The sequence below is a fragment of the Carettochelys insculpta genome, chromosome 22 (genome assembly GCF_033958435.1).
Source record: "Carettochelys insculpta isolate YL-2023 chromosome 22, ASM3395843v1, whole genome shotgun sequence".
NCBI classification, from domain to species: domain Eukaryota; kingdom Metazoa; phylum Chordata; order Testudines; family Carettochelyidae; genus Carettochelys; species Carettochelys insculpta.
In genome coordinates this window covers 2,706,973-2,732,753 of record NC_134158.1, presented here as the reverse complement: position 1 = coordinate 2,732,753, position 25,781 = coordinate 2,706,973, and the positions used below count along the sequence as shown (strand labels likewise).

Below are 25,781 nucleotides of genomic sequence, written 5' to 3'. Positions count from 1 at the left end.
AGAGTGGCTGTGTCTTCAGCCCCACTGAGTCGGTGGGGGAAGCACCAATGGAAACGCTGATGCGGATTGTTAGGATTGGTTTATTGACGGGTCGGTGTCTGAAGTGAGGAGGGTTCACGCCTTGGCCAAGCGCCTTCCAGTCAGGAGAAGCTTTCTCCAGAGCTACCACAGCAGCGGCCAGGGCCCCAGGAGCTCCCCGCCTCCCTGCCCCATTGGTGGGGCTGTTTATGGCTGAGCTGTCCAAGTTGGTGTTTCTGGTTTAAGTTGCTCCGTGGGTCCAGCAAAGTGTTGGCGTCGGGCTGGGGCAGAGCTGGATGGCGCCTCCTTTAGCCGCCGGGCGCAAAAAGGGAACCGCTCTGCGTTAAGCGGGGAGATGAGAGGTGTGTTCTCAGCCTTGTAAAGTCTCACCTCCCCGCTGTGCATCGCTGGGACCAGCTCCAGTCTCCGGGGGCGTCTTCTGCAAGTGCCTCAGTGGAGGTGAGAGTCCAAATCCCCCTCTCGGTTTGACGGGGATCCCTCCCTGCCTCCTAACAAAGGGGCTGGTGATCCCAACACCCTTCGGCCCCACCTTCCCCACCCAGTCACGTCTCCCGGCGGCGAAGCCCTCAGCTCCTAGGAGAGACACAGAAGCATCGACTCTCTCCGGGTTGCTGGGCAGGTCCTGCCACGTGTCTGGGCATCTCGCTTTTCCCATCCACAGGCAGGGCGCGTTGGGGGTGGCGGGTGGCTGGATCCAGGGCCACGTCCACTGCAGGGGGGAGAGAGAGAGAGAAAGTCAGTCACTAGAATCAGAGCTGGAGAACGGCGTGGTCATTTCAGGAGCGGGAAATGCCCTGGTTTGAGAGCTGATCCGTGGAGCATCCCCGTGCAGAATTTCCCAGCGCTTGGGAGGGAAACACGCGAGAGGCTCCAGTGAAAAACACCAGGGTGGGTCCAGTCCTGGCTGGACAAGGTCCTGGCTGGGATGACTTAGTGGGGGTTGATGCTGCCTGAAGCAGGAGGCTGGACTCGATGACCTCCTGAGGTCCCTTCCAGCTCTGTGATTCTGATCACAGCAATGTGAGCGCTAGCAACGCCCTTCCCATTAAATAGGCGAAGGAAAGTCTCTAACACAATAATAAACTCCTGCCCCAGGGATCAGTGGGCCCCTCCCTGGGGCTTTGTTTGACGCTGTCCAGATCTCATGGTGCAACATTCAGATGACGCAAACCCTGGGGCTCGGACCGTGCAAACTGCAGCTGCTACCCCGGCCTTGCTTTTGTCCGGTAAGTGCCGCAGAGCATGAGCCAGCCACGTCGCCCTGGTCTTCTGACCAGCTGAACTGCATCCCACCCATTCTCTTCCCCCCGGGGCCCTTCCTCCGCCCCTCAGAGACCGCTGATCGTTTGGGCTGGGTCAGTGTTTGGGAGACATCTCTGGAGCACGCGCCGCCGCGGGAAAACCCGGCTGCAAAGGCGCAGAAGAGCAATCCTCGGCAAGGCTTTGGCCCAGGTGGTGGCACAGGAAAGGGGGGCAGCTAAGAAGGCACTGCCGTGAGGGGGGCGGGATAGCTCAGTGGTTTGAGCGTTGGCCTGTTAAACCTGGGGCTCTGAGCTCAGTCCTTGAGAGAGGCCAGTTAGGAATCTGGGGCTAATAGATTAAAAGATGTCCGTCAGGGCTGGTGCTCGGCCCTGCCGAGAGGGCAGGGGACTGGAATGGATGAGGTCCCTTCCAGCTCTGTGTGAAGCGTGGACGAGTTGCCTGAAGAGAGAAGGACCCTGAGACAGGTGGGAACCTTTGTGACTGAGCCGGACATCCACCCTCAGCTTGCGGGCCCTGCTTAGAGGCTCTGCCGCAGGCAGGAAGTCGACTTTGTCCCCTCGCTCTGAGTTCTCGGCACCCCTAAAACATCCCCCTTCCTGAAGGGGAGATGGTGGGGCACAGAAGGCCAGGGCTGCGCTGGGGGATGAAACTGATTTAAGACACGCAGCCTCAGCTACGAGGATTGTGCAGTGGAGTCGATGTCTCTTAAATCGATTTTCGTCACCACCCTGGGAGGCCAAGGGGTGGGTCTAAACCAAAGTGCCCGGGTGCTGCCGTCGGCTCCGATACTCCCCTTATTCTGTGCGCCTGCCAGGAGTAATGGGCCCCACTAGGCTTCCTAAATCCAACCGCGGAAGATCAACCACCAGTGTGTCGGTCTTGCCGTTCGAGCAGAGACCCCTGTAGCTGTTTACACGCCCTGAGACTGGCCACCACTGGATTCTTCTGCCTGTAGGGACGCCTGAGCCTTCACCCGGACCCCTTTGCCCTCCGGAAGAAAAGTCTGGAGGCAGGACAGGAACTCCAGCTCCCAGGGGCGAGAAGGGGAATATCATTTCCTGCCGCCCTAGAGGGGTCAGTTACCTTGACCGTGGCCCCAGAGGTTCAAGGTTGACCAAATCTGGGCCACAGTCATCTACTGTACGCAAGGGCTGCTTTGAAATCCATTTGAAATAGCAGGTGTGTTATTTCCGAGCTGGAAACCCTCAGTGCCGGAGGAATCGCGCTGGGTTTGAAACAGTCGAGGACTAACGCAAACTAAGCGGCCTCCAGCCCTTCCCAGGGTCCCCTGCTGACCGCTCTAGCCACAGGCAGAAAAACTCCATGACTCCCCCGCCGCCCCCCCAGCCCTCAAAGGCACAGCAGAGGGCAACAGGGGGGCTTGCAGCAGCTGCCCCACGCCCAGCAACTTGTCTCAGCTCCCTCATGGCCCAAAATGAGCCAGCTTGAGAGCTCTGAGCTGCCCTCCACCGCCGGCTCCCCAGGAGCCTGCCCGAGCCCATAAGAGTTGGGGGTCTGGGGGGCGGGATGAGGCCATCCTGCAGATCTCTGCACCCAACGCAGGAGGGCGGCTGTCTACAGCCGTATGGTGGAAGCTCTGGCCTCAAGGGGCCACACCCACCCCCAGGAGCAGGAGTGGAGGAAACTTAAGGGGCTCTGCCAGGCTGACGCCAGGGTCAGGGAGGGCAGATCCTGATCGGGTGCACAGCCCGTGAGTTGGACCCTCCTCAGTGTTGTGGGCCAGATCCTGGGGCACAGGGCGGTCCCACCCTCACCCCTGGTTGTCAAACCTGGCCTGGACCCACCCGTTGGCCACCCGCGAGGACGGAGTGGAGCCGGGGCTGGCGGAAGAGGACTGGGACCTGAATGAGGCCAGCCGGGCAACCCTGGGACCCGGAGGCCCGAGGGCGGCAGTGCCCCAGGCGTCACCCGACGTGGGCAAGGGACCGTCCCATGGGGACCGTTCTACCCTGGCACCGCTTTACGTGAGGCCAGAAGGTCACTGAGCTGTCCTGACTCCCGTCCGACTCGCCTTGCCCAGGCTGAGAACAGGCTTCACCCGGTAATTCCTCCGCCGCCCCATGGGCGCTGGGCCGGCTGAGCAAACGCCGAGCAGGCAGCGTTGGCCTCCGCGTGGTGACTCAGAGCAGACGCTCATGGACAGGGCCGGCAGGCCAGCTGAGCTCCCCGCAGGAGCTTGACGTACCTACCTACATATCCACGAGGGAGGCAGAGTTCGAGCGCTGGAAGCTCGGCCGGGTTGGCTTCCCCGGGGGCTCAGCCTGCAGCTCCTTTTTCTTCCTCAGACTCTGGACGTCCCCTCTCTGCGTGTGACAGGAACCGGGGGGGGTCATTTACCCCCATTGCTCAGGCCTGCAGCATCGTCCCTTCTTGCTGCCACGCACGAGGGGCTTCCAACGCCTGCCTCTCGGTGGGATCTACCCCCCTCACACAGCCCGGCCCGCTGACCCCCCTAGAATTCTGGACCGCTCCGTAGGCTGCAGAGGTCGGCTGCGTATGGCCCAGACCTACACGAAAACAAACACCCCTGCCTCCGCCTTCAGACACCACCGAGCGCTTGGGCTGGGGCAGCGGTGGGAGCCGTCTCCGGAGCACGCGCCGCCCCGGGGAAACCCGGCTAGAGGGGCGCAGCAGAGCGGCTGACGAATCAGAAATGTCCTGGGGTTTGTGACCCGTCTTCCCTGTTGACCGAGCACTCGGGCGGCCCTCCAGAGAAACGCAGGTACCTCCAGCTGGTTGTCCGAGCACCCGCAGGCTGCGTGTGTGCCGACGGTGTACCGTGGCGCACGCCTGGGTGCGCTTAACAGCGTTTATTCCACACACACAAACAGCTGTGGGAACGGGCCTCTCCAGAAGGCAGCCTGTCCCACACAAGAGCTCTCTCCTACACAGCGGCCCTTTCTGCCTGCCCCAGGCGCTCTCACTGAGCTTTCGGGCCGGCTTCGTGAGGGAGAAGTCCATGCCCCGCTCCCTGACCACCCGCCTCTGAGGAATAAGAACGGCCGTACTGGGTCAGACCAAAGGTCCATCTAGCCCAGTATCCTGTCTGCCGACAGCAGCCAGTGCCAGGTGCCCCAGAGGAGGTGAACCGAAGACAATGATCAAGCGATTTGTCTCCTGCCATCCACCTCCCGCCTTCGACAAAAGGCACCATACCTTACCCCTTGCTAATAGCCATCTATGCACCTAACCTCCAAATATTTATCGAGCTCTTTTTTAAACTCTGTTAGAGTCCTGGCCCTCACAGCGTCCTCTGGCGAGGAGTTCCACAGATTGACTGTGCGCTGTGTGGAGAAAAACTTTCTTTTATTAGTTTTGAACCTGCTACCCATTAATCTCATTTGGTGTCCTCTAGTTCTTGTATTATGGGAACAAGTCAATAACTTCCCTGTATTCACTTTCTCCACACCATTCATGATTTTATATACCTCTATCGTATCGCCCCTCAGTCTCCTCTTTTCTAGACTCAAAAGCCCCAGTCTCTCTAGCCTCTCCTCATGCGGGACCCGTTCCAAACCCTTAATCATCTTAGTCGCCCTTTTCTGAACCTTTTCTAATGCCAATATATCTTTTTTGAGGTGAGGAGACCACATCTGCACGCAGTACTCAAGATGTGGGCGTACCATAGTTTTATATAGGGGAAGTAAGATATTCTTCATCTTATTTTCTATCCCTTTTTTAATAATTCCTAACATCCTATTTGCTTCACTGACTGCCGCTGCACACTGCGTGGATGTGTTCAGAGAACTATCCACTATAACTCCAAGATCCCTTTCCTGATCTGTGGTAGCTAAATCCGCTCTGAGCTGTCCCCACTCCAGACGCTGCTTTTCATTCGGATGCCCGGAGGCAGAGGTGCAGACGCCTCGGTGGGGTGGCCGCAGCTGAGGCTCTTGAGACAGACAGACCCTGAATTCCGGCCCGAGAGAGAGCCTCTGGTGTGGGACCAGCCTTTCACTCCCAGCAGGGACAGGCTCGCCGTACATCAGAGGACTGGCTCAGGTACGCAAACTTTGCAATCAGGCAGTCAGGCCTTAATGAATTGAAGGACCAGCACCCGTGCAGTGATACAGGCTGAAGCTCTCAAATCCAGGACCTTCTGGTCCCTCAACAGCCGTGGTTTGGCTGGGGCAGAGATGCTGTGGGACCAGAGCGCCCAGGTGGCCGGCAGCTGAGGCTGGGGGATCATGTCCGGGGCAGGGAAGTGGCTGGCCTGTGGCCAGTCCTAGCCACAGCCAGGGTGTGGAGTGGGTGGCTGGGGAGCAGCAGGCTTGGAGCTGTGGGGAACCAAAAAGTCTTGGGTGGCGGCTGGAAGGGGAGCCCAGGAGCAGAACCTGGAAGCCAGCGGAGGGGGGCACTGACCGGCCCTGGTCTGGGACTGCTCAGATCCTGAGGGTGCTGGGCCAAGGAGGCCAAACCTGCATGTTCTCACCGGGGCTGGGACCCTGCCTCTACCTCCATGCAGCTGCGACTTGCTCCGGCTGGCCATGTTCTCCTACCCAATCTAGGCACTAGAGTGAAGGCAACTGTCCCTTCCCACAGAGCCGGGCACCCGTCTTACCTGCTTGAGCCTGTGACTCAGTTCGCTCTGCATCCTTCTCTCCGCCACAGTCGGGCTCCTCCTCGTACAGCCCACTGACCGGGTCGGAGACGACAAGCTTTCAAACCTAAAACACATCATTGAACATCATCACTGGCTGCTCGACAGAGGCGCCGGCGTCACCGGGGAAGCCCAGGGCCTTTGAGCGGCTGTCTGAGTGAGCGTATGGGGACATAAGAGACAGCCGGGACGGCAGCTCCAAACGGCCCAGGCCGTTAATAGAACATCTATTTCCAGCCCCGTCTGTTCATGCTCCACCTTCGCCAGTAGCCTCTAATCAAAGGTTAAACTTCCCCATACCAATGGGGAACAGAACTGGGGTGGGATGGAGGGAGCTGTGGTCTGGGGCGCTCCATCAAAACTCGGTGGTGGTGGTGGAGCTTGGAGGGGGTGGGGGGAGAGCTCCCCGGCACACTGCAGGACAATTCCCCAACCCACCTGCTCGTGAGGGACCTCACATCCACCTGGACGGGAAACGGAAAGAAAAAGGATCAGTTCCATTCTAGCAGAACGTTCCACGCGCTGGCCGGGGCCTTGTGTCAACTCTGCCCGGGAGAAGTGATTCCCTGGTGCCATCCCCCACCCCTCCCACAGGGAGGACGTCTGATCACGGCTGAGCGGGAAGGTGGCCGGCGGCGCTGGATTTTCCACGTGCCGCCGGCATTGATAAAAGTCACCATTTCCCATTTACACGGACCTGCGCATGGGGATGCCGGTGCACGCCGGTCTCAGGATGACCGCCCAGCACAAAGATCACCCCCCGTTCAGAAAAGTTCCTCGCAAGAGCAACGTTAGTAAACGGTCGTAAAAATCCCGGCAATTCGGAGTCAAGTTTCTACGTGTCCGATTCCCCAACTTTCGGGAGCTTTGAGCTGAATTCTGCTTGTTGTAAGCAGCCCGGGCTTGTCGTTCCTTCCGGCCGCTTGTTCCTCGTGTCTGGCCCTCCCCGGTGCTGTAACTGGCTCGTTTGGAATTTCCTGCTGGAGCCCGTGGCTGGCTAGTCCCCAGGGCCAGGGAGGAGAAGCCCAATGCTCCAGGTCGGCTCCCTGGCCGTTGGGCTCCCTTCCTACCCATCGCCCTGAGGCGCTCCAGCTGGGTAGTGCTGTGACCGGAGAGGGGTGCATGGCTGGGGGTTACGTGTTGACTGGGTCGGTACAGGGGGCTGAGGTCGGGGGACCATGTTTGCCTGCTGCTCTGTGCCTGCCCGCCCTGGGGCGCTCACCTGGTGGCTGTCCCTCTTGGGGGTTCCTTGTTGACTTGGTGGCCACAGGGACCGGATGGAGGAGGGGGGACTGTAGTTTTGGCTTGTTTTGCTCTTTTACCTTGTGCCTGTTGGACAGTCCTGGGCCGGTCAGCAACTGTGAGCACCTCCCCGATCCTTAGCAACAATTGCGTCTCCTCACGCAGCCAGAGGAGCGCGCTGAGAACCGTGCAGGGGCCCAGCTGATTCTATGTTCACTACAGTCACACGCCCCACAGAGAAAATGCTGCCCTGACACGTCACGGGGCTCAGGGCAGGTCTGAGAATCGTGGAAGGAACCTCAAGGGTCACCAAGTCTAGCAGGGTGCAGGGCTGGCTGGGCCTGAGCCTTTCCAGACAGAGGGCTCCAGCCTCCTTCGGAAACCCTTCAGTGAAGGAGCTTCTACAACCTCCCAAGGCCTCTGTTCCAGCCTCCTGCTGGTCTTACCGCTAGGACGTTTGCCCCAAGATTCAACCTATTTCCTACTGTCTCCCCCCAGGCTTCCCCCCGCCCCTTCTGACTGCAGCGCAGGCCCGGAGCCACCAAGGGCCAGGTTCCTCTGCCCCACTGAACATCCCAAGGGCAAGGGATCTCCCCGCGTACCACTGGACCCACAGCGAGTGCAAACTTCCTCTTTGCCCAACCCCAAACCTGGGCAACGGCAGTGGGGTGGGGTCAGGACTGAGTTCCTTCATAGAATCGTAGAACCATAGAGCTGGAAGAGACCTAAAAAAGCCATCGAGTCCAGCCCCCTGCTCTAAGCAGGACCAACCCCATCAGATCAGCCCCGCCAGGGCTTTGTCCAGGTGAGACTTAAACACCTCCAGTGATGGAGACTCCACTACTTCCCTGGGCGGACCATTCCAGTGCTTCACCACCCTCCTAGGGAAAAAGGTTTTCCTGATGTTCAACCTGGACCTTCCCAGCCGCAACGTGAGACCATCGTTCCGTGTTCTGCCATCGGTGACCACTGTGAACAGCCTCTCTCCAGCCTCTTTGCAGCCTCCCTTCAGTCAGTCGAAGGCTGTTATCAAGTCCCCCCTCAGTCTTCTCTTCTGCAGACTAAACAGTCCCAGTTCCCTCAACCTTTCTTCATAAGTCACACGCTCCAGCCCCCTAATTGTTTTGGTCGCCCTCCGCCGGACCCTCTCCAGTGTATCCACATCCTTCCTATAACTGGGGGCCCAGAACAGGACACAGTCCTCCAGATGTGGCCTCCCCAAAGCCGTATAAAGAGGAATAATCACTTCTCTGGATCTACTGGCAACGCTCCCCTTGATGCAACAACCCTAATGTGCCATTAGCTTTCTTGGCTACAACGACACACTGTTGACTCACATCCAGCTTCTCGTCCACTACAACTCCCAGGTCCTTTTCTGCAAAACTACGACCGCGCCGGTCAGACCCCACCTGTAACAACGCTTGGGATTCTTCCGGCCCAAGTGCAGGACTCTGTCCTTATTGAACCTCATCAGATTTACGCACAGGGGAACTCGGTGCAGACAGAAAGCCCGTCCGAGGGCTGGTCTTTCATACCTAGCTGGAGCGGAAGCTAAACTGCTTAGAGGTCTAGGCCGGAGGGACAATTCTGATTGTCTCCTCTGGCTTCCCGTGTGCAGCAGGCCACAGACCGTCCCAAGAGAACCCCTGCAGCCGAGCTTGTAGGCAATGTCCGACTCTGATGTCAAAAGGGTCAGTGCCGGAGAACGGGGCAAAACGTTTCCGAGGGGAACTGCCCCGGCGGAAGTTGGCCCGAGCTACAGTCTGACACGCACGGCGCTATGTCCTTGGACGGGCTTCTCCCGCCGCCCGAGCTATCGCCCATGATGGGGTGGGGAGCCGCCGCTAACAGAACCCCTCCCACTGGCATTGTCACTGCCGCGAGGTGACCGGCGGGGCCGGGGACTGACTCTGCCCACGACCCGCCCCTTCCCTGCCTCTGCTCCTCCCCTCCCGCTCTGTCCAAGCCCTGCCGCCTTGCCCCTCCCCAGCACGGGCCGGATAAAAAGGCTGGGCAGGCCAGGGTGAAGCTTCTGACTGGCACCCGGGCTCCAGCCAGGCCCCGAGGGCGGGTCCCAGGGAGCCTTTGCACCCCACTGTTATTTGTACCTTGTCCTCAGCATCCTCTGTTGTGTTGGGGATGTAGTGCACTGTTGGGTCCAGCGATGCCTGGGCGAGGCCGTATTTGGGGTCAGGAGCCTCCGCCCAGATCTGAACGACGTGACTTCCCTCCTCCTCTTTCGCCGCCACTGACTCGCCGCTCTTCTCGCTCTCTGCGGGTAAATGCACCGGGGGCGGGGGGTTACTTACAGACTCTTCTCTGCTGTGAAGAACCCCAGCCCCATCACCCATCCCGCCCGGAGCTTCTCTGGCGAGACCCCATCACCGGCAGCGCAGCTACCAACCTCCCCACCCCTCAGACCCACTCTCTCGGTGAGTCATTTTCACCCTGGCTTCTTCGAGTCTGTTTGACGGGCACTGGAGAGGGAGTGAAACCGCCTGGAGACCTACCAGCACGCACCCTGGAACATTATTATATCTGGGTGAAGACACGCCCGTCCCCCCCCAGTTCTGATGAGGTACTCAACTCAGCCAGCCCCTGGGACTTCCCTGGGAGATACTTAAGCACAGGTTGGCTGAGTGTCTATCTGGGATGGCCTCGCTGGTGTTTGGCCCTGCCATGAGGGCAGGGACCAGAGCCGGTGACCTCTTGAGGTCCCTTCCAGGGCTAGCGTCCTACGGCTCTGTGAACACCAGGTCTTCGGTATCGCAGCTGGGCACATGTGAAAACCGTACGGCAGTCCCGTTCACTACAGGAAGGGAAGGAATCAGCGGCGGGCGCAGCCGCACAAGGAATACGCATTGAAAGGACTCAGAGCTGGGACCGTCGGGCCGGGGTTTCACCCCTCTTCCCAGGCTCCTGTGGCTGGGCAAGCTGGCGCCAATGAAAGCGCTCATCGGAGAACGAGGACGCGGAAAAGGGACGGTGTCTAGGAATGGGCATTTCCTGGGAGGGGCTGAGACCCCGAACCCAGCAGCGTCACAGCGCGCAGGCCGGCTGCGTGCTGGGGAGACGCCGGAGGCTGAGTCGGGGGACCTGCTTCAGGCCGTTTCCCTGGACGTGACCGCACGGGCCAGTGCGGGGATGGCTGAGTCGAGTGACTGAGGTCTTCCGGCCGGTCACGTGGACCCTGGTGTGTTGGTCCCAGGCAGGGACGACTGGTGAGAGGGATTCCAGGGGGCAACCTGCTGCACTGATCGCGAGGGCAGGGGAGGGGCAGCCACTGGGCATGCACGTGACACCCCCCACCCCCGTTGCATCCCCCTACGCATCGCCCCACCTGGGAGCCGATCAGCCCTAGAGCCTCCGTAGACACCAGCATCCCTAGGTGCTGGCATCAGAACCTGCCGGTTACCTTTGTGTTCCTGGGTCTCTGGCCCCATGGCAATACACGTTCCAGGAGAGCAGCTTTTCAGCTCAGGCTTAGGGGGCAGCGGCAGAAGCGTCCGGCTTTTAAACCTGAACACAACAATCCTTTTAATCCAGCGTCAGCTTTGGAAAAGACATGGGGCTGCAGAAGTGGGTCTGCCCCACGAAAGCTCAGCACCAAGGAAATCATTTTGTTCATCCTCGAAGCGCTGCAGTTCTGCAGCTTTGTTTTAGTGGGGTGCAGGCTAACACGGCCACCTCTCTGTCACAATCATTGTAATCGTTAACCGAGCGCTTTATCACGCAGCAGCACAACAGCTCACAGGAGTGCAGCCCATTTCAAACGCTTCAATGGTTTTTCCTCCCTTGCGTGAGTTAGACGCCTCCCTCCTGAGTGTCTGTCTGATGTGACCGTTTGCTGGGCCAGGTTTTTGTGCCAATTGCTGGGACCGTTCAGCTCTGCGCGTGTTGGTTGCTTTCTGTATAAGATGGGCTTTGTTCCAGGGGGGCCTTGAGCAGCAGACGGGAATGTGAACCAGGGAGGCTCTGAGCTGGAACGACTGCTTTGAGACAGCAGATTCACAAAGAGCAGCCAGCTGCAAATCGAGCAAGCCATGAACAGAAAAGAAACAAGCAGGGAGTTTGCCTGGAGTTCACTTTGGTGGAGAGGCCACGTGCAGGTCGAACCTCTCTCGTCCAGCTCCCTTGGGACTTGACGGGCGCTGGATGAGAGAATTTGCCGGACCGTGGGAAGTCACTAGTGTCTATCAGCATTACCAACACTCCCACTGCTTGCTGAGCTCTTAGAAGACATTTAGGGGTAAATTACACCCAACGCCAGCACAGAACACTGAGAGCCAGGACCGGTGGCTGGAAACAAACTTTATGGGACCACGGGAAACTTGGCCACCCCCATAGGTGGTCGTCCAGCTAACCGAAGTCATGCTGGGTTACAGATAAGAGAGCGCTGAACCGGAGTGGTTCAAACGGGAGGTGAATAGACGAACGTGGTATCTGAAGGAAATGGTGGTTTAAGTGACATGGCAGAGCCCGGGAGGGACCGTTCCCAGGAGCGGAGAACCAGCACACTGGGGTTCGGGATGGGGAGATATTTGTGTTGTCTGCGTGTGCTTGCTCTGAGCCGCAGGAGGCAGTGGAGTGTATGCAGGTAAGGCTAACAAGGGCAAAGAACAGTAGCCATGTGGCGGGCGTCTGGTAGAGATCGAGAAATCGGGATGAGGTGTTCTACAAGCAGGTAAAAATAGGGATCGTTCCATTTTACCGGTTAAATTTTCAGTACGCTTTAAAAGGGAATTCCAGCAACTGTATTTTTTAGTCCCCCAAAACTCTTGTCATTCCCTATGTTTGAACAGAAAAGTCATTTTAGTTTCCAATAACGTTTGCTTCTAGTTTTCAAACCGTCACCGTTGATTTAGCCGGGCCGAAACAGGGCCCTGCCCCAAATGCCTCTCTTGTCTCTTTCCTGTAAGTTTTACTGAGAAGCAAGTCTGTTCCAGGCTCATCCTATTTTCTGGCTCTCCTTGGTTCAGTCTCTTCCAACATTCGCTGCTGTGTCAATTCTCAGGACTGTCCTTTTGGTGATTCTGTCCCTCTTCTGTATGATTTTGAGAGAAGCAATCCCATTCCAGGCACAGCCCCTTGTCCTGGCTCGACCATCCCCTTGAAGAGGAAGCTGTCTACCAAATTTGTTGGTCCTAGCTCTTACCGCTTAGGAAAAGTTCTTGATCAGACAGACAGACAAACTCTCTCAAACACCTAGCATCTATTTGCAGATTATAATTTTGAATTCTTCCCATGATCAGGTACGGTATTATGAATATAGGAGTTGAGAGCTGTTCTCTGTCTCTTAGGAAGAGAGCCTGAAGCATATGGATTAGAAGCTTGATATAAGGCAGAAGTTGGCAAGAACAGGGCTAATATCGCAAGACTGCACATTTTAAAGAAACGCCAAGCCCAAAGTAACTCACACAAGCATTCCAATATTGACTAGTACCAGACCAGTCCGGTAATAAGAGTGGTGCAAAAGTATTTTGCAGGAGTGACAGAAACCCACTGACTCCTCAGAAGCAGAAGGGCAGGATGACAGTATATAACAAAAATGTTCCACCCCAGCCAACACGGGCAGAGTTCTGGGTAATAACCAGCCATGTGGGGGCAGTAATTATGTCAAGCTCGTTTGGCTAAGGGCATAAAATGCGGCTCAGAAGAATTATCTTTGTCCACACCAGGGGGAATGAAAGACCCTGCCACTCGGTGGGTTGTGTCCATTAGGACGGGCATCCGCGTCTGAGTAGCCTGGGAAACTCTCCCAGGTGCTATTTCTCTGCATTGGCCGCAAGAAACCTGGCCTGGAGGTCCCTTTGTCCCTTAATGGGTGGTGTGGTCGTGGGGCGGCTCACGCAAAGTCTGCGAGTCCAGCTGTCTGTGCAGAGCTCGGGCAGCACACAGCGAGAACCCACCACGCAGCAAAACCTCTGCCACCGCCCTGGAACTGGGGGTCGACAGCCCCGGGTAGCTGGCTACCGCAGGTCACCACAGCAGCTCTCTGGTTTGGTTTATCAGACGTTTCAGCACTTTCCCGTTCCTTAGTTTGCTGTTTAAGACTGTGGTAGCAGCTGCACTGCCGAGAAGGGGCTCGGAGTTGGGCCGGAGCACAACCGGAACATGAGTCAGCAACTCAGTGCAGTTGCAAAGCAGAAAATGCCCCTGTAGGCTGCACTAACAGAGGCAGAGTATGAAAAGCGAGGGAAATACCACCCTACGTGTTACTGGCTTGGCCTCACCTGCAGTTCTGTATCCAGTTCTGGTCACCCCCGCATAGGAAAGAACTGGGTACGTGTCACACTCGCTGCCCCAAAGGAACACCCTTGTAGCCCCAGATTTATTGTGGGGATATCGAACATTTTTGCGGTCTGTCCATCTTTCCGTCCGGACAAGGTTTTACCACCACCACCACTGTGCCGGCCCCAGCCCCTCTGCCGGCCAGCGCAGGGCCCAGTCCAGACCCCCAGTAGAGGCCCCCTGCACTGTGCCGGCCCCAGCCCCTCCGCCGGCCAGCGCAGAGCCCGGCCCCTAAGCTTTGGATGTGTATTACAAGTTTCTGTCTACAACCTTTTACGAGACCAGCTTCCGCGGGTGAGCAGAGCTGCAGCGGGTTCTCTGGTAATTATGATTTATCCTAAGAACATGAGAACAGCCATTGCTGGGTCAGACCGAAGGTCCATCTACCCCAGTATCCTGTCTGCCCAGGCCAGGGGCCCCAGAGCCCATCCTACGGCCACCAAATTCCGTACGCAGCTTCCTCGGATCAGAACTTAGAGCTGGGTCAGGGTTGGGCCGTGCCAGGACGATGGATGTGCCCAGAGTGGGATTTCTTCTCTTAAAACCATACGGAAGAGAGACAGATGCATCAGGTGAGTGAAGGCAACTGGCTGGGGGTGCCCCTCCCCTGGCCAGAGCGACCCCAGCCTCAGCCTCCCAACCCCCAGTAGAGACGGTGGGAAGCGGCAGCTTTCCCCCATCCCCGGCTCGTAGAGGGACGCTGCTGATCGTCCCCCTTCGTCAGGGAGTGAGGGGAAAGTGCGCCGTCTCTGGCGTTCCTCACTCTGGCTTGGCGGTGCAGGGGGCAGACGAACCTGGACCTGCCCCAGCCGAGGAACGTGCACCTCTTCCCCGTCTGCGCCTTCTGGAGCTGCAGCAGCCAGGGAGAGGTGCCTCCCGCCTGGCCCCAAGGTGCTGCAGTGAGAGAGGGCTGGGGTCGTCCTTTCTCCCTAAGGCAGCCTGCAGACTGGAACCCGCAGCCTGCAGCTCTGCTTTAAATGAGGCACGGCCATTTTCACACAGAGCCAAAACCAACAGACTGCAGGGCCCAGGCGAGCCGTCAGCTTGCTTCTGTTCGGGCATCGGCCGCTAATAAAGCTGCTGTCTATTGCGTACCTGCAAACGGCGTGGCTGAGCAGTGCAGGGAAACTCCCAGCTCACTTAGCAGACAGCTGTGCGTGTCCTGTCCACGCTGAGGGAGGTGGTGGACGGGGTAATACACATACACTGGCCATGCCTTAGACCGGGCCAGGTCTGGGGGCCTAGGCTGCCGAGCTTCAGCATAGCTCTTCTTTGTGTTCCTGCTGCTGGGTGGGTCCCTGCCTGTGGGTTTGTGTGCGTGGGGGGACTGGGAGGGCTCTGTAGCTGGACACAGGATCACAGTGTGCGAGAGCCCAGGCACCTGGCGAGACAGAGGGGGTCGGGGGCACCCCTCTTCCAGGCTGTGCCCCGGGGAGGTAGATCACAGCACGGGAAGGGTGGGGAAGAGGAGATGAACCGGGGGCATAAAACCAGTCTTCACGTACGTGAAAGGCTGCCGTAAAAATGAAGGAACGTTGTTCCCTCTGGCCACGGAGGGGAGGTCACGAGGCAGCGGGGGGCAAACTGCGCCAGAGCAAACTCTGGTAGCATCGCAGGGAAACCCTCCCGGCTGCACGAAAAGCAGGACTCCGGAACAGAGGCCTCAGGAGGTTGTGGAATCTCCTTGGCGGCAGGTTTTCCGACGTTAGGCTGGAGTCACCTGTCTGGGATGGTTCAGACACCCCAAACCTACATCCCCTCCGTGGCCCTTTCTAATCCAAGATGACTCCAGATGCCAGCAGAACAGAGGGAAAATGGAGATCTCACATCTCGGACGGTCCTTCATAGTGTTGTGTACAGGGACCCCCAGCACACTGAACGTCACACACTCACCTTGGTCGGGTTCTCTCTGGGTTCACCTGGAAGGCAAGATGGAAAAAGAGCACTGAGGTTCCCTTCTGCAGCGGGCGTTACACGGCCGACGGGGGCATTTCTTCTACAGCCCGATCTACAGAAATGACTGCAGAACCTTCCTCGTCGCCTCTCACGGCGAGAACTTCACTTTAGCCATGCAGTGCAGTCGTATTGGGTGACCTCCCGCCGGAGGTTCTTAGACACGGCCTTCCTGGGTTGCTCAGGACAGCCAGATACAGAATCAGAATCACAGAATCACAGGGCTGGAAGGGACATCAGGGGGTCATCGAGTCCAGCCCCCTGCTTCAAGCAGGATCAACCCCCACTAAGTCATCCCAGCCAGGACCTTGTCCAGCCGGGACTTAAAAACCTCAAGGGATGGAGAATCCACCACCTCTCTAGGCAACGCATTCCAGTGCTTCACCACCCTCCTGGGGAAGTAGATTTCCTAATATCTAACCTACACCTCTCCCTCTTCACCTTCAGACCATTGCTCCTTGTTCTGCCACCTGACACCACTGAGAACAGTTTCTCACCCTCCTCTTTAGAGCTCCCCTTCAGGAAGTGGAAGGCTGCTATTAAATCACCTCTAAGTCTTCTCTTCTGTAAACTAAACAAGCCCAAATCCCTCAGCCTCTCCTCATAGGTCTTGTGCTCCAGACCCTTAATCATTTTTGTTGCCCTCCGCTGAACCTGCTCCAGCAAATCCACATCCTTTTTATACTGGGGGGCCCAAAACTGGACACAATATTCCAGATGTGGCCTCACCAGTGCCGAATAAAGAGGAATAATCACTTCTCTAGATCTGCTCGAAATGCTCCTCCTAATGCACCCCAGGGTGCCGTTAGCCTTCTTGGCTACAAGGGCGCACTGTTTACTCATATCCAGCCTTTCATCCACCAGAACCCCTCGGTCCCTTTCCACCTCCCGTTTGTTCTCAGTGGGCGAGTAGGAAGGGGCACGAGAAGGCTCTGCGGTTCTCAATGGGCGCTCTGGAGCAAATCTGGCCCTCAAGCGTATAAACAGCACGCCCGGGACTGCCCTTCCAGCCGGGTGTTTCCTCCGCCCCAGGTGGGGCTGTGCAACATTCTAGTCTACTTCTCTCTGACGAGGACAACGTCGGACTAGTTCGCCTGTCACGGGTGTTGAGCCCAGACTTCAGCTACACGTTGTAGAAGAGCGTGAGGAGTGTTTGCTAAAAGTAACTCGCTGTTCAGTTCAACGCTGCTATTGTCTCTCTGCTCCTGCGACCTGCTGCTCACACGGGGAAGAACTAGTAGGAGAAACAGAAGTGGGTGGCAACCTGGGCTGCAGCGACCGTGCGCTGGTAGATTTCAGGCTCCTGACAATAGGAAGGACGGGGAGCAGACCCTTGATTTCAGAAGAGCAGACCGACTCCCTGAGAGAACTGCTGGGCAGGGTCCTCTGGGAAGCTAATGTGAAGGGGAAAGGAGTTCAGGAGAACTGGCAGTATTTTAAATGAGTCTTACTGAAGGCACAGGAACAAACCATCTCGGTGTGCAAATATGGTAGGCAACCAGCTTGGCTTAACAGGGAAATCCTTGGCAGGCAGACCGATAAGGAACCCATCACCTGGCAAGACTCTGTGTGTGTGTGTGTGTGTGTGTGTGTGTGTGTGTGTGTGTGTGTGTGTGTGTGTGTGTGTGTGTGTGTGTGTGTGTGTGTGTGTGTGTGTGTGAGCCAATGCTAAATGCTTTTCTACCGTCTTCTTCATAACCGCGGCATATTGCGCCCCCCCCCCCAGTGCATCTTATAATCAGAACAATAGCCCAGCCTTGGACGGCAGAGGATAATTCGCAGGGGCCGTAAATCTGCGTGCAGCTGCCGGCCGTTCCAAGGGAGAGAGCCGCACGCTCTTCACTCCCTGGGGGAAACCTTTCGCTCCTCCTTATTGTGTTGCCCTTTGGAGTCAGACGGCAGGCGAGCCCACACCGAAGTCAGTGCCAGCTGCTTCTCCCCTGATCTCCCCCGAGCGGAGTTTACCTTTAAACCTGTTTTTACTTTGTCCGTCAGTCTCCTCAGCCTCTCATGCTCCTCTTCTCGCGCGCTCTGCGGAAGGTGCTTCCCGTCCTCCTCCACAAGCTGGAACAGCTTCTCATAGGTGGACTCAGCTGCTTCCAGGTTCTCTCTTATCTTATCCTTCGGGAAGACACGTGAAAGCAAAAACACATGAGCTGGGACTATGCTACAGAGTTCTGTCTGCAGAAGTCACTGTCGACAGAGATTTCCCAAAAGCATCTCTGTCTACAGAAGAGGCCCACGTCTCATCATAGGCCTTCCCCGTCAGTGCTCTCTAAAAAGCCATCCAGGCCAGCTCCCTGCCCTCAGCAGGGCCAAACCCATCAGATCAGCCCCGCCAGGGCTTTGCCGAGCCGAGACTTAAACACCTCCCGGGGTGGAGACTCCACTGCTTCCCTGGGCGGAACATTCCAACGCTTCACCGCCCTCCTAGGGAAAAAGCTTTTCCTAATGTTCAACCTGGACCTTCCCAGCCGCAACTTGAGACCATTGTTCCGTGTTCTGCCATCCGTGACCACTGTGAGCAGCCTCTCTCCAGCCTCTTTGCAGCCTCCCTTCGGTAAGTTGAAGGCTGTTTTCAAGTCCCCCCTCAGTCTTCTCTTCTGCAGACTAAACAGTCCCATTTCCCTCAACCTTCCTTCATAGGTCATATGCTCCAGCCCCCTAATTATTTTGGTCACCCTCCACTGGACCTCTCTAAGGAGTCCACATCCTTCCTATAATTGGGGGCCCAGAACTGGACACAGTACTCCAGATGTGGCCTCACCAAAGCCGAATAAAAAGGAGTAATCACTTCTCTGGATCTACTGGCAATGCTCCTCTTGATGCAACCTAATATGCCATTAGCCTTCTTGTATACAACGGCACACTGTTGACTCATGTCCAGCTTTTCGTCCACTACAACTCCCAGGTCCTTTTCTGCAGAGCTACTACCGAGCCAGTCTGACCCCAGCCTGTAGCAATGCTTGGGATTCTTCCGGCCCAAGTGCAGGACTCTGCACTTGTCCTTATTGAACCTCATCAGATTTCTTGCGGCCCAGTCTTCCAATTTGTCGAAGTCACTCTGGACCCTGTCCCTACCCTCCAGCCTATCTGCCTCTCCTCCTAGCTTAGTGTCATCCACAAACTTGCTGAGGGTGCAGTTTAACCCCTCATCCAGGTCATTGATAAATCTGTTGAACAGAACAGGACCCAGAACCGAACCTTGGGGAACTCCACTAGAAACCGACCGCCATCCCGACATCGAGTCGTTGATCACAACCCGCTGGGCCCAACCTTCTAGCCAGCTTTCTATCCCTCTTACCGTCCATTTATCCAATCCACTTTCCTTTAACTTGCTGACAAGAATATTGTGGGAGACCGTATCAAAAGCTTTGCTAAAGTCAAGATAAATCACATCCATTGATTTTCCCCTATCCACAGGGCCAGTTATCTCATCGTAGAAACTAATCAGATTGGTCAGGCACGACTTGCCGGCTTCATGAATCCAGGCTGACTATTCCTGATCACTCTCCCCTCCTCCAAGTGCCTCAAAATGACTTCCCTGAGGAGCCCCCCCATGATTTTTCCGGGGACTGATGTAAGACTGACCGGCCTATAGTTCCCTGGATCATCCTCCTTGTTCCCCTCTGTTTGGCACTGGTGAGGCCACATCTGGAATATTGCGTCCAGTTTTGTGTCCCCCGGTATAAAAGGATGTGGATGCGCTGGAGCAGGTTCAGCGAAGGGCAACAAAAATGGTTAAGGGTCTGGAGCACAAGACCTATGAGGATAGGCTGAGGGATTTGGGCTTGTTTAGTTTACAGAAGAGAAGAGTGAGGGGTGATTTAATAGCAGCCTTCAGCTTCCTGAAGGGGAGCTCTAAAGAGGAGGGTGAGAAACTGTTCTCAGTGGTGTCAGATGGCAGAACAAGGAGCGATGGTCAGAAGTTGAAGAGGGAAAGGTGTAGGTTGGATATCAGGAAAAACTCCTTCCCCAGGAGGGTGGTGAAGCACTGGAATGCGTTGCCTAGAGAGGTGGTGGATTCTCCATCCCTCGAGGTTTTTGAGTCCCAGCTTGACAAGGTTTTGGCTGGGATGACTTACTTGGGGTTGATTGTGCTTGAAAAAAAGGGCTGGACTAGATGACCTCCTGAGGTCCCTTCTAGCCCTAGGATTCTGAGAGAGGTGAATGTGTTAGTCTGTACCTTCGAGAACAACAAGAAGTCATGTGGCACCTTATAGACGAACAGAGATTTTGGCGCACATGCTTTCATGGGCAAAGAGCCGTCTTTGCCCACGAAAGCTCATGCTCCAAAATCTCTGTTCGTCGAAAAGGAGCCACAGGACTTCTTGTTGTTCTTAAAGTCCCTTTGTGTAGTGGGATTACTGGAAAAACAGAAGCCGTGGCCCAAGGCACCAGACCTCGTGGAAGGCCAAATGAGAAACTAAGCCACGCGGGCTGAAGGGGTCCCTGAATGGGACGGGAGTGGCAAGCTTCGCGTGTGAGCGAGGCAGGAAGCCGGGGTGGGCGGTCGCAGGGTGGCGTGAACTAGAGTGAACGGGTGATAGGCTGTAACTGATGGCGAGTGGCATGAGTGGAAGAGCTGCTGTGGCCTGCAATAGGCAGGGGTGCAGGCTGGATAACCCTGAGGATCCCTTCTGGCCTTTGGCGTGTACAGGTCAGTGAGAGAGCCTGCCAGTGGGGGAGAGACTCTTTTGAGCGTGGGCTTGAGAGGGACCGAACGGCCACGGCTCCCCGAGGCACAGGGCTGGCGGGAGATGGGGGTGTGAGAGCAGCGTGAACAGGGATTGCAGGACGTCGCGTGCTCCTGCTGCCTTCAGGGAGACGGAACTTTGCGCCCAGCACTTGTAATGAACAGGATGGCACCAAAGAAACAGCTGATTCCTATCACCCATTCCTCCTCCCAACAGCAGCAACCCAGGCGCCCCCAAACCTGCTACATGCTTGGGCTCAAGGGGCCAGGATATTACGGGCAGGGAGGGGCTCACGCTTCCTAGTTCCTATTTGGATGCTGAAGCAGGAGATAAGTATCAGCGGGGGAGCCGGGTTAGTCTGTGTCTGCGCAAACCACAAGACGCCCTGTGGCACCTCGGAGACCGACAGATTCATTGAAGCATAAGCGCCCGTGGGCAGAGACCCACTTCGTCAGAAAGCGGACGCTCCAGAAAATCTGTGAGCCTATGAGGTGCCGCAGGACTTCTCGTTGGCACAGCTGGGAATATGGCAATGGGTCACCGTGGGACCATCCCCCAGGGCCTATGAGCACCCCCTTGCATTGCAAGTGATGCCTTGAGGCGCACATCGAGGTCCTCCAGCCTGGCCCGGGGGGCCCTCCCCTCTGCAGCGGGGAGCTTGCGCGAAGCCCGGCCGCCTGTGGCTTAACCAAAAAACAGCTCGTGTCGCCAACCACCCCCAACCGCTAAAGCTGCGGCCTCACAGGCTCCCTCCCTGGGAGGCTGGGAAGACACAGGCCTGGGACTCTGGACATGCACCCCCCCCACACACACGCACTTCAGCAGGGGCTGCTGGGACGCTTGGAATCCCATTTCTGCCCCATTCAAGTGCCCGAGGTTTATTCCACCCGGCTCAGCGTGTGGAACAGGAAACTGTCTTGCGGAAAACCCTCTGCTTTCTGCCAGCCTGGCCGCGCCCCTTTCGGCTCAGCTCCCACATTCTCTCCTGCCTTTAAATAGCAAAATTCACGAGTTCGCACAAACTCCAGGGCAGGGAGTGACAGCCCAGCCCAGCCTGGCCCTGGGGAGCTGGCCTGTGACTCCCCAGCCCAAGGGCTGAGTAGTGGCTGGGCTGGGGGGTACCAGGAGCTCTCTGTCCCTGAGCCTGCTCCCAGCTATCTGGAAGTTGGCGAGGATGGCCCTGGAGATTTAGCAACGGGGGCTGTTAAGGCAGCAAACAGGGCTTATTTCAAAATAAGCGCTCGCCCGTGTCTTAACAGCACCTGTTCTGAAACAGGCGCGATTCCTCCTGCCGTGAGGTTTTCCACTTTCAAAATCATGCCCCCACGATGTGGAATTTATTTCAAAGCAGCGTGTGCACCGTGGAGACAGCCAAGTTATTGCCAAAGAGCAGCTGTTACCTCTGTCTGGCCGTGCTAACAACGCACTTTGCCAGCGTGGTTGGGTTAGCCTCAGGACGTGCACGTGGGAGAGGGAAATCTCCCTGCCTCCGGACACCGGCTATGGCTAGATTAGAGGGATTTGTCGACAAAACGGCCGTTTTGCCATCAAAACCCACGGAGCGTCCGGGTTTCCAAGCGTGCTCCGTTGGCAGTAAGTCGACATAAGGCAGCGCTTCTGTTAGCAGCTGTACCCCCCTCACCACAAGGAAGAAAGCCGCTGTCAATGGACAGCTGTCGGCAGAACGCCGATCTGGACGTTCTGGGGGGGGCCCTCTGCCAACAGGAAAGGCCTCTGGGGCAACGCACAACCCTGACTGCTGTGCTTCTGGGCGGCCGTTTTACCCACGGGGCGGCTGAGCAGACCGGCCGCTCTCTGCCCACAGAGCGGATCACTCTTTTTATCCGGCTGGCGGCCCGGCTGAAACCCGGGGACGGAATTTTTGCCGGAAGATGTCTTCTGACGCAAACGTCTGCCAACAAACCCCTGTAGCCCAGACACGGCCCCAGAGCCAAAGATCGCCAGAGAGCAGGGTGGCAGAACCGCCCGAATGCAGACTTGGCGTTTAGACCCCTGGAGCTTAGCGTAGGAGCCTTTGCAAGTTGAGCTAAAGGCCGGCTGAGTCCCAGCTATGGCTGTAGAGCAGACTCAGCCTCTCCCTCTATGAGCAGTCTAGGTACCGCTGCACGGGCCGGTGACCTGTGTGGGTTCCACCAGCCCAGAACATGGGAATCCTGAATCACGCTCAGCCCCCGAATCGGGTCACGCAGCTCCCTGCTTCTGTGCGTCGCAGATCGTATCTTTGCACACTAAAGGGTTGGGCGGTGAAATCTCCGCTGGTGCCTGTGAATGCTCACTGGGGTGACGGTACCAGGCTTGCCTGTGTTTGCACACACAGATCCCTGCCCTCCCCGCCTGGACACACGGCCCTGTGCGTTAGTGGGGGAAACACGGTCGAGCCTGAAGCGGGATGAACGAAGAAAGCACAGGCCACTGCACCTTGGCCACCCAGAGGAGCAGGGTGGGGGCTTGTGGGGGCTCCCTCCCCAGTCAGCAATCAGAATTTTAGCCAGGGGGCACATGGGCGGGTGCATCTCCCACGTGCTACTATGGATCACCAGTGAAAGAAAGTGCACGTTCCCTACCCTGTACTCCTGGACAGCCTCCTCGATGGGAACCACCGCGTGGGCACGGTGACTCACGGACTCTCTGCAGATCACACAGATGGGGCGTTGGTCGTTTTTACAGTAGAGCTTCAGAGGCTCGTTGTGTTTCTCACAGCTGGTGACTCTTCCGGATTCTTCCTCTTCTTGTAATGCTGACAACTGCCTCACCGAGTCCACGATATTCTTCAGCTCCCTGTTTGGCTTCAAGTTCTTCCTGTGGAACATGCTCCTGCAGTGAGGACAGACGACGGTGATCTTCCCTTCCTCGCAGAGCTGCGTGATACAGTCTCGGCAGAAGCTGTGTCCACACTCCGTAGTCACAGGGTCTCGAAATAAATCCAAACAGATGGAACAAGTCAGCTCAGCTTTATTCACTTGCACAGGGTGTGCAGTTGCCATGGTCCTTGTTAAGAGAGGACAAACGAGTTCCTCATCACCCCTGCGCACCCCGCAGTGTGTGCGTCTCACAGCAGGAAGGCGCCTCGCTCCTCAAAGACATGTCAGACCAAATGCCTCTGCTGTGTTTCCTTTAGTCCCATTCCAGGAAGCTGCTCCCAAGACACTGAACCTTTGCCCTCCTAGCAGTGTACACAAGCTTCTCCCCATATCACTGAGAGCTCCTTCCCCAGGGTATGCGGAGGAGCAAGCTGGCCTGTCTGTGGTAGGAAAATCAACCCTTTTTTCCAGCAGTTTTCAACACAAGAGCCACCTTATCCCTAAACTGCTGTTGAAAACGGCCTGGCTGCCCATGAAGAAGAGGTTCAAAGCATTTCCAGCAGCCCTGCAGAAAGCTTGACAAGGTCCACCCAACTCAGACGAGGGCTCTGCTTCAAGGTCAGACGGGACTGCCAAGTTTCACTGGACCTGGTTTTCTCCGCAATCCACCAGCAGGTCCACAACGGCGGTCCCGTTAATGTGAGCATCTGCAGGGTGTGCTGGCTGGGACCCAGCCCTCCTGCCGCCAGCTACCTGAGCTGAAGGTCCGTAGAGCTGGACAATGGCTCAGAGCTTGAACACGTCAAACCCAGCGTCCTACATGTCCCCAAGAGATGCACGTCCCGCAGACTCACCTACACAAATCTTTGTCAAGCAGGAGCTAAAACAGCTGCTGCACAGCAGAAGCCTCGGCTCCCTGCAGCTGAGTGGCGTGGGGGCTTCAGCCCTGCAGACACAGCCGTTACAATGCAGGAAATGCTCCGTTCCTGGTGTGTCTCCGCGTCACCCCACAATAACTATTGGTGTGATGAGCAAAAACAAACCACCAACTCTTGAACACCTGGAAATGGGCCCCTACAGGTGTTGCTTCAAAGCCGCCAGCCCTCTGCTCTTAGCTCAGGGCCGCCCTTGTCTCCCCTCACTTAGAAGCACAGAATCTAGGGACCTCAGGAGGTTATCTAGTCCAGCCCCCTGCTTCAGGCAGGGTCAACCCCCATTAAATCATCCCAGCCAGGACTTTGTCCAGCCGGGACTTAAAAACCTCGAGGGATGGAGAATCCACCACCTCTCTAGGCAACGCATTCCAGTGCTTCACCACCCTCCTGGTGAAGTAGTTTTTCCTAAAATCCTAATATCCAGCACACGCCGTCTCTGTGGTTTCTTCCTTGCCTGGAATCTCCAATTGCCCTGGTGTCTCCTCTATCTGCTTTGGGCTACTCTCACAGAGGGACTTTTTCGCTCACCCTGTGCTCTTCTCATTGGAGATGGTCAGAAAATGTGGTTCTCCCTTGCCACCTTTTCCAGTAGAAGACTGATTTTTTTTCATGGAAAAAAAAATGCATGAACCCAGGCGAACTTGAGACCTGTGGCAAAAGCACAAGCAAGTCAGCGAAAGCCTAAAATCAGGACGTGTTCCAAAATACTTCGGTTTCAGCTTTCCAAGGTTCTGCTGAAAATCAGAGGGCTTCCGAGGACGACAAGTGTTCCTTGAAGATGTGGATTGTGTTGAAAAGACGGTTTCCCAATGAAAACATGTTCATGGGAAAGTGTGAGCTCAGCCTTTTCCCGCTTAGCCCAGGAGTCCCCACGGGACTTTGCTTTCCGCCCCACAGCACCTGATATCTCCTCCACCCTCGTGCTTTGTTGGTGCCCAGGGCAGCCCCCTTGGTCTCCTGACACTTCCTCTGCTCCCGCACTGGCTCAGCTGGAGTGAGGATGTTGTCTGGGATGAATCTACTCTCTTCAGTTTATTTTCTGCCTCTCAGGCCCTGCTCTTCAGCGCCTGCTCCGTTGGGCTAGACCAGGGGTCAGCAACCTTTCCAAAGCGGAGTGCTGAAATTTGACCTTTCGACCTCTCTGTACACTCCGAGCACCAGCGATACTTTTTAAAGTCACCGATAATCCTCCTTGCAACTGCTTCATTCATAAAAGTGCAGAGCTTTACCGCTCAGGGCTGGTTGGTAGCATTAGCTGGTCTTTTGTTAGTCCACAGGCAGCCGGCCTCTGAGCACGCTCCCGGCTGCAGGGGGGAGGAGGGGCAGGGTTCGGCTCCCGCCTTGTGTGCTGATGAAAATTGGCTCAAACGTCATTCTTGGCACCAGTTCCAGGGGCTGCTGGCCCTGGGTTAGAATTCAGCGGGGGCAGCAGAGGACGGGGAGTCAACTCATTTTGAGGCACTTGGAGGAGGGGAGAGTGATCAGGAATAGTCAGCATGGATTCATGAAGGGCAAGTCGTGCCTGACCAATCTGATTAGTTTCTACGATGAGATAACTGGCTCTGTGGATAGGGGAAAATCAATGGATGTGATTTATCTTGACTTTAGCAAAGCTTTCGATACGGTCTCCCACAATATTCTTCTCAGCAAGTTAAAAGAATGTGGATTGGATAAATGGACGGTAAGATGGATTGAAAGCTGGCTAGAAGGTCAGGCCCAGTGGGTTGTGATCAATGACTCGATGTCGGGAGGACTGGGCTGCAAGAAATCTGATGAGGTTCAATAAGGACAAGTGCAGAGTCCTGCACTTGGGCCGGAAGAATCCCAAGCATTGCTACAGGCTGGGGTCCGACTGGCTCGGTAGTAGCTCTGCAGAAAAGGACCTGGGAGTTGTAGTGGACGAGAAGATGGACATGAG

General features: G+C 56.6%; 1 protein-coding gene across 1 annotated transcript; it reads right to left on the bottom strand.

The window, feature by feature from the left end:
- Positions 1-103: 103 nt before the first annotated feature.
- Positions 104-23,111, bottom strand: LOC142024615 (uncharacterized). Its single transcript, XM_075016751.1, has 9 exons — positions 22,692-23,111; positions 17,375-17,530; positions 15,350-15,375; positions 10,581-10,684; positions 9,274-9,437; positions 6,362-6,387; positions 5,885-5,990; positions 3,513-3,626; positions 104-748 (listed from the first exon to the last, which is right to left on the bottom strand). Exons 1-8 carry the CDS (start codon positions 23,109-23,111, stop codon positions 3,513-3,515), a joined length of 1,116 nt encoding a protein of 371 aa, XP_074872852.1. The 3' UTR covers positions 104-748.
- Between the last annotated feature and the right edge of the window lie 2,670 nt (positions 23,112-25,781).

Bases quoted from the DNA above. Each gene is read 5' to 3' on its own strand.
- LOC142024615 (XM_075016751.1), bottom strand. From the start codon at position 23,111: ATGGCAACTGCACACCCTGTGCAAGTGAATAAAGCTGAGCTGACTTGT. The intron at 17,531-22,691 runs GTAGGGAACGTG...GTCTTCCCGAAG, and splicing joins AGGCTGTCCAGGAGTACAGG to GATAAGATAAGAGAGAACCT. The intron at 9,438-10,580 runs GTAACCGGCAGG...ATTTACCCGCAG, and splicing joins AGAGACCCAGGAACACAAAG to AGAGCGAGAAGAGCGGCGAG.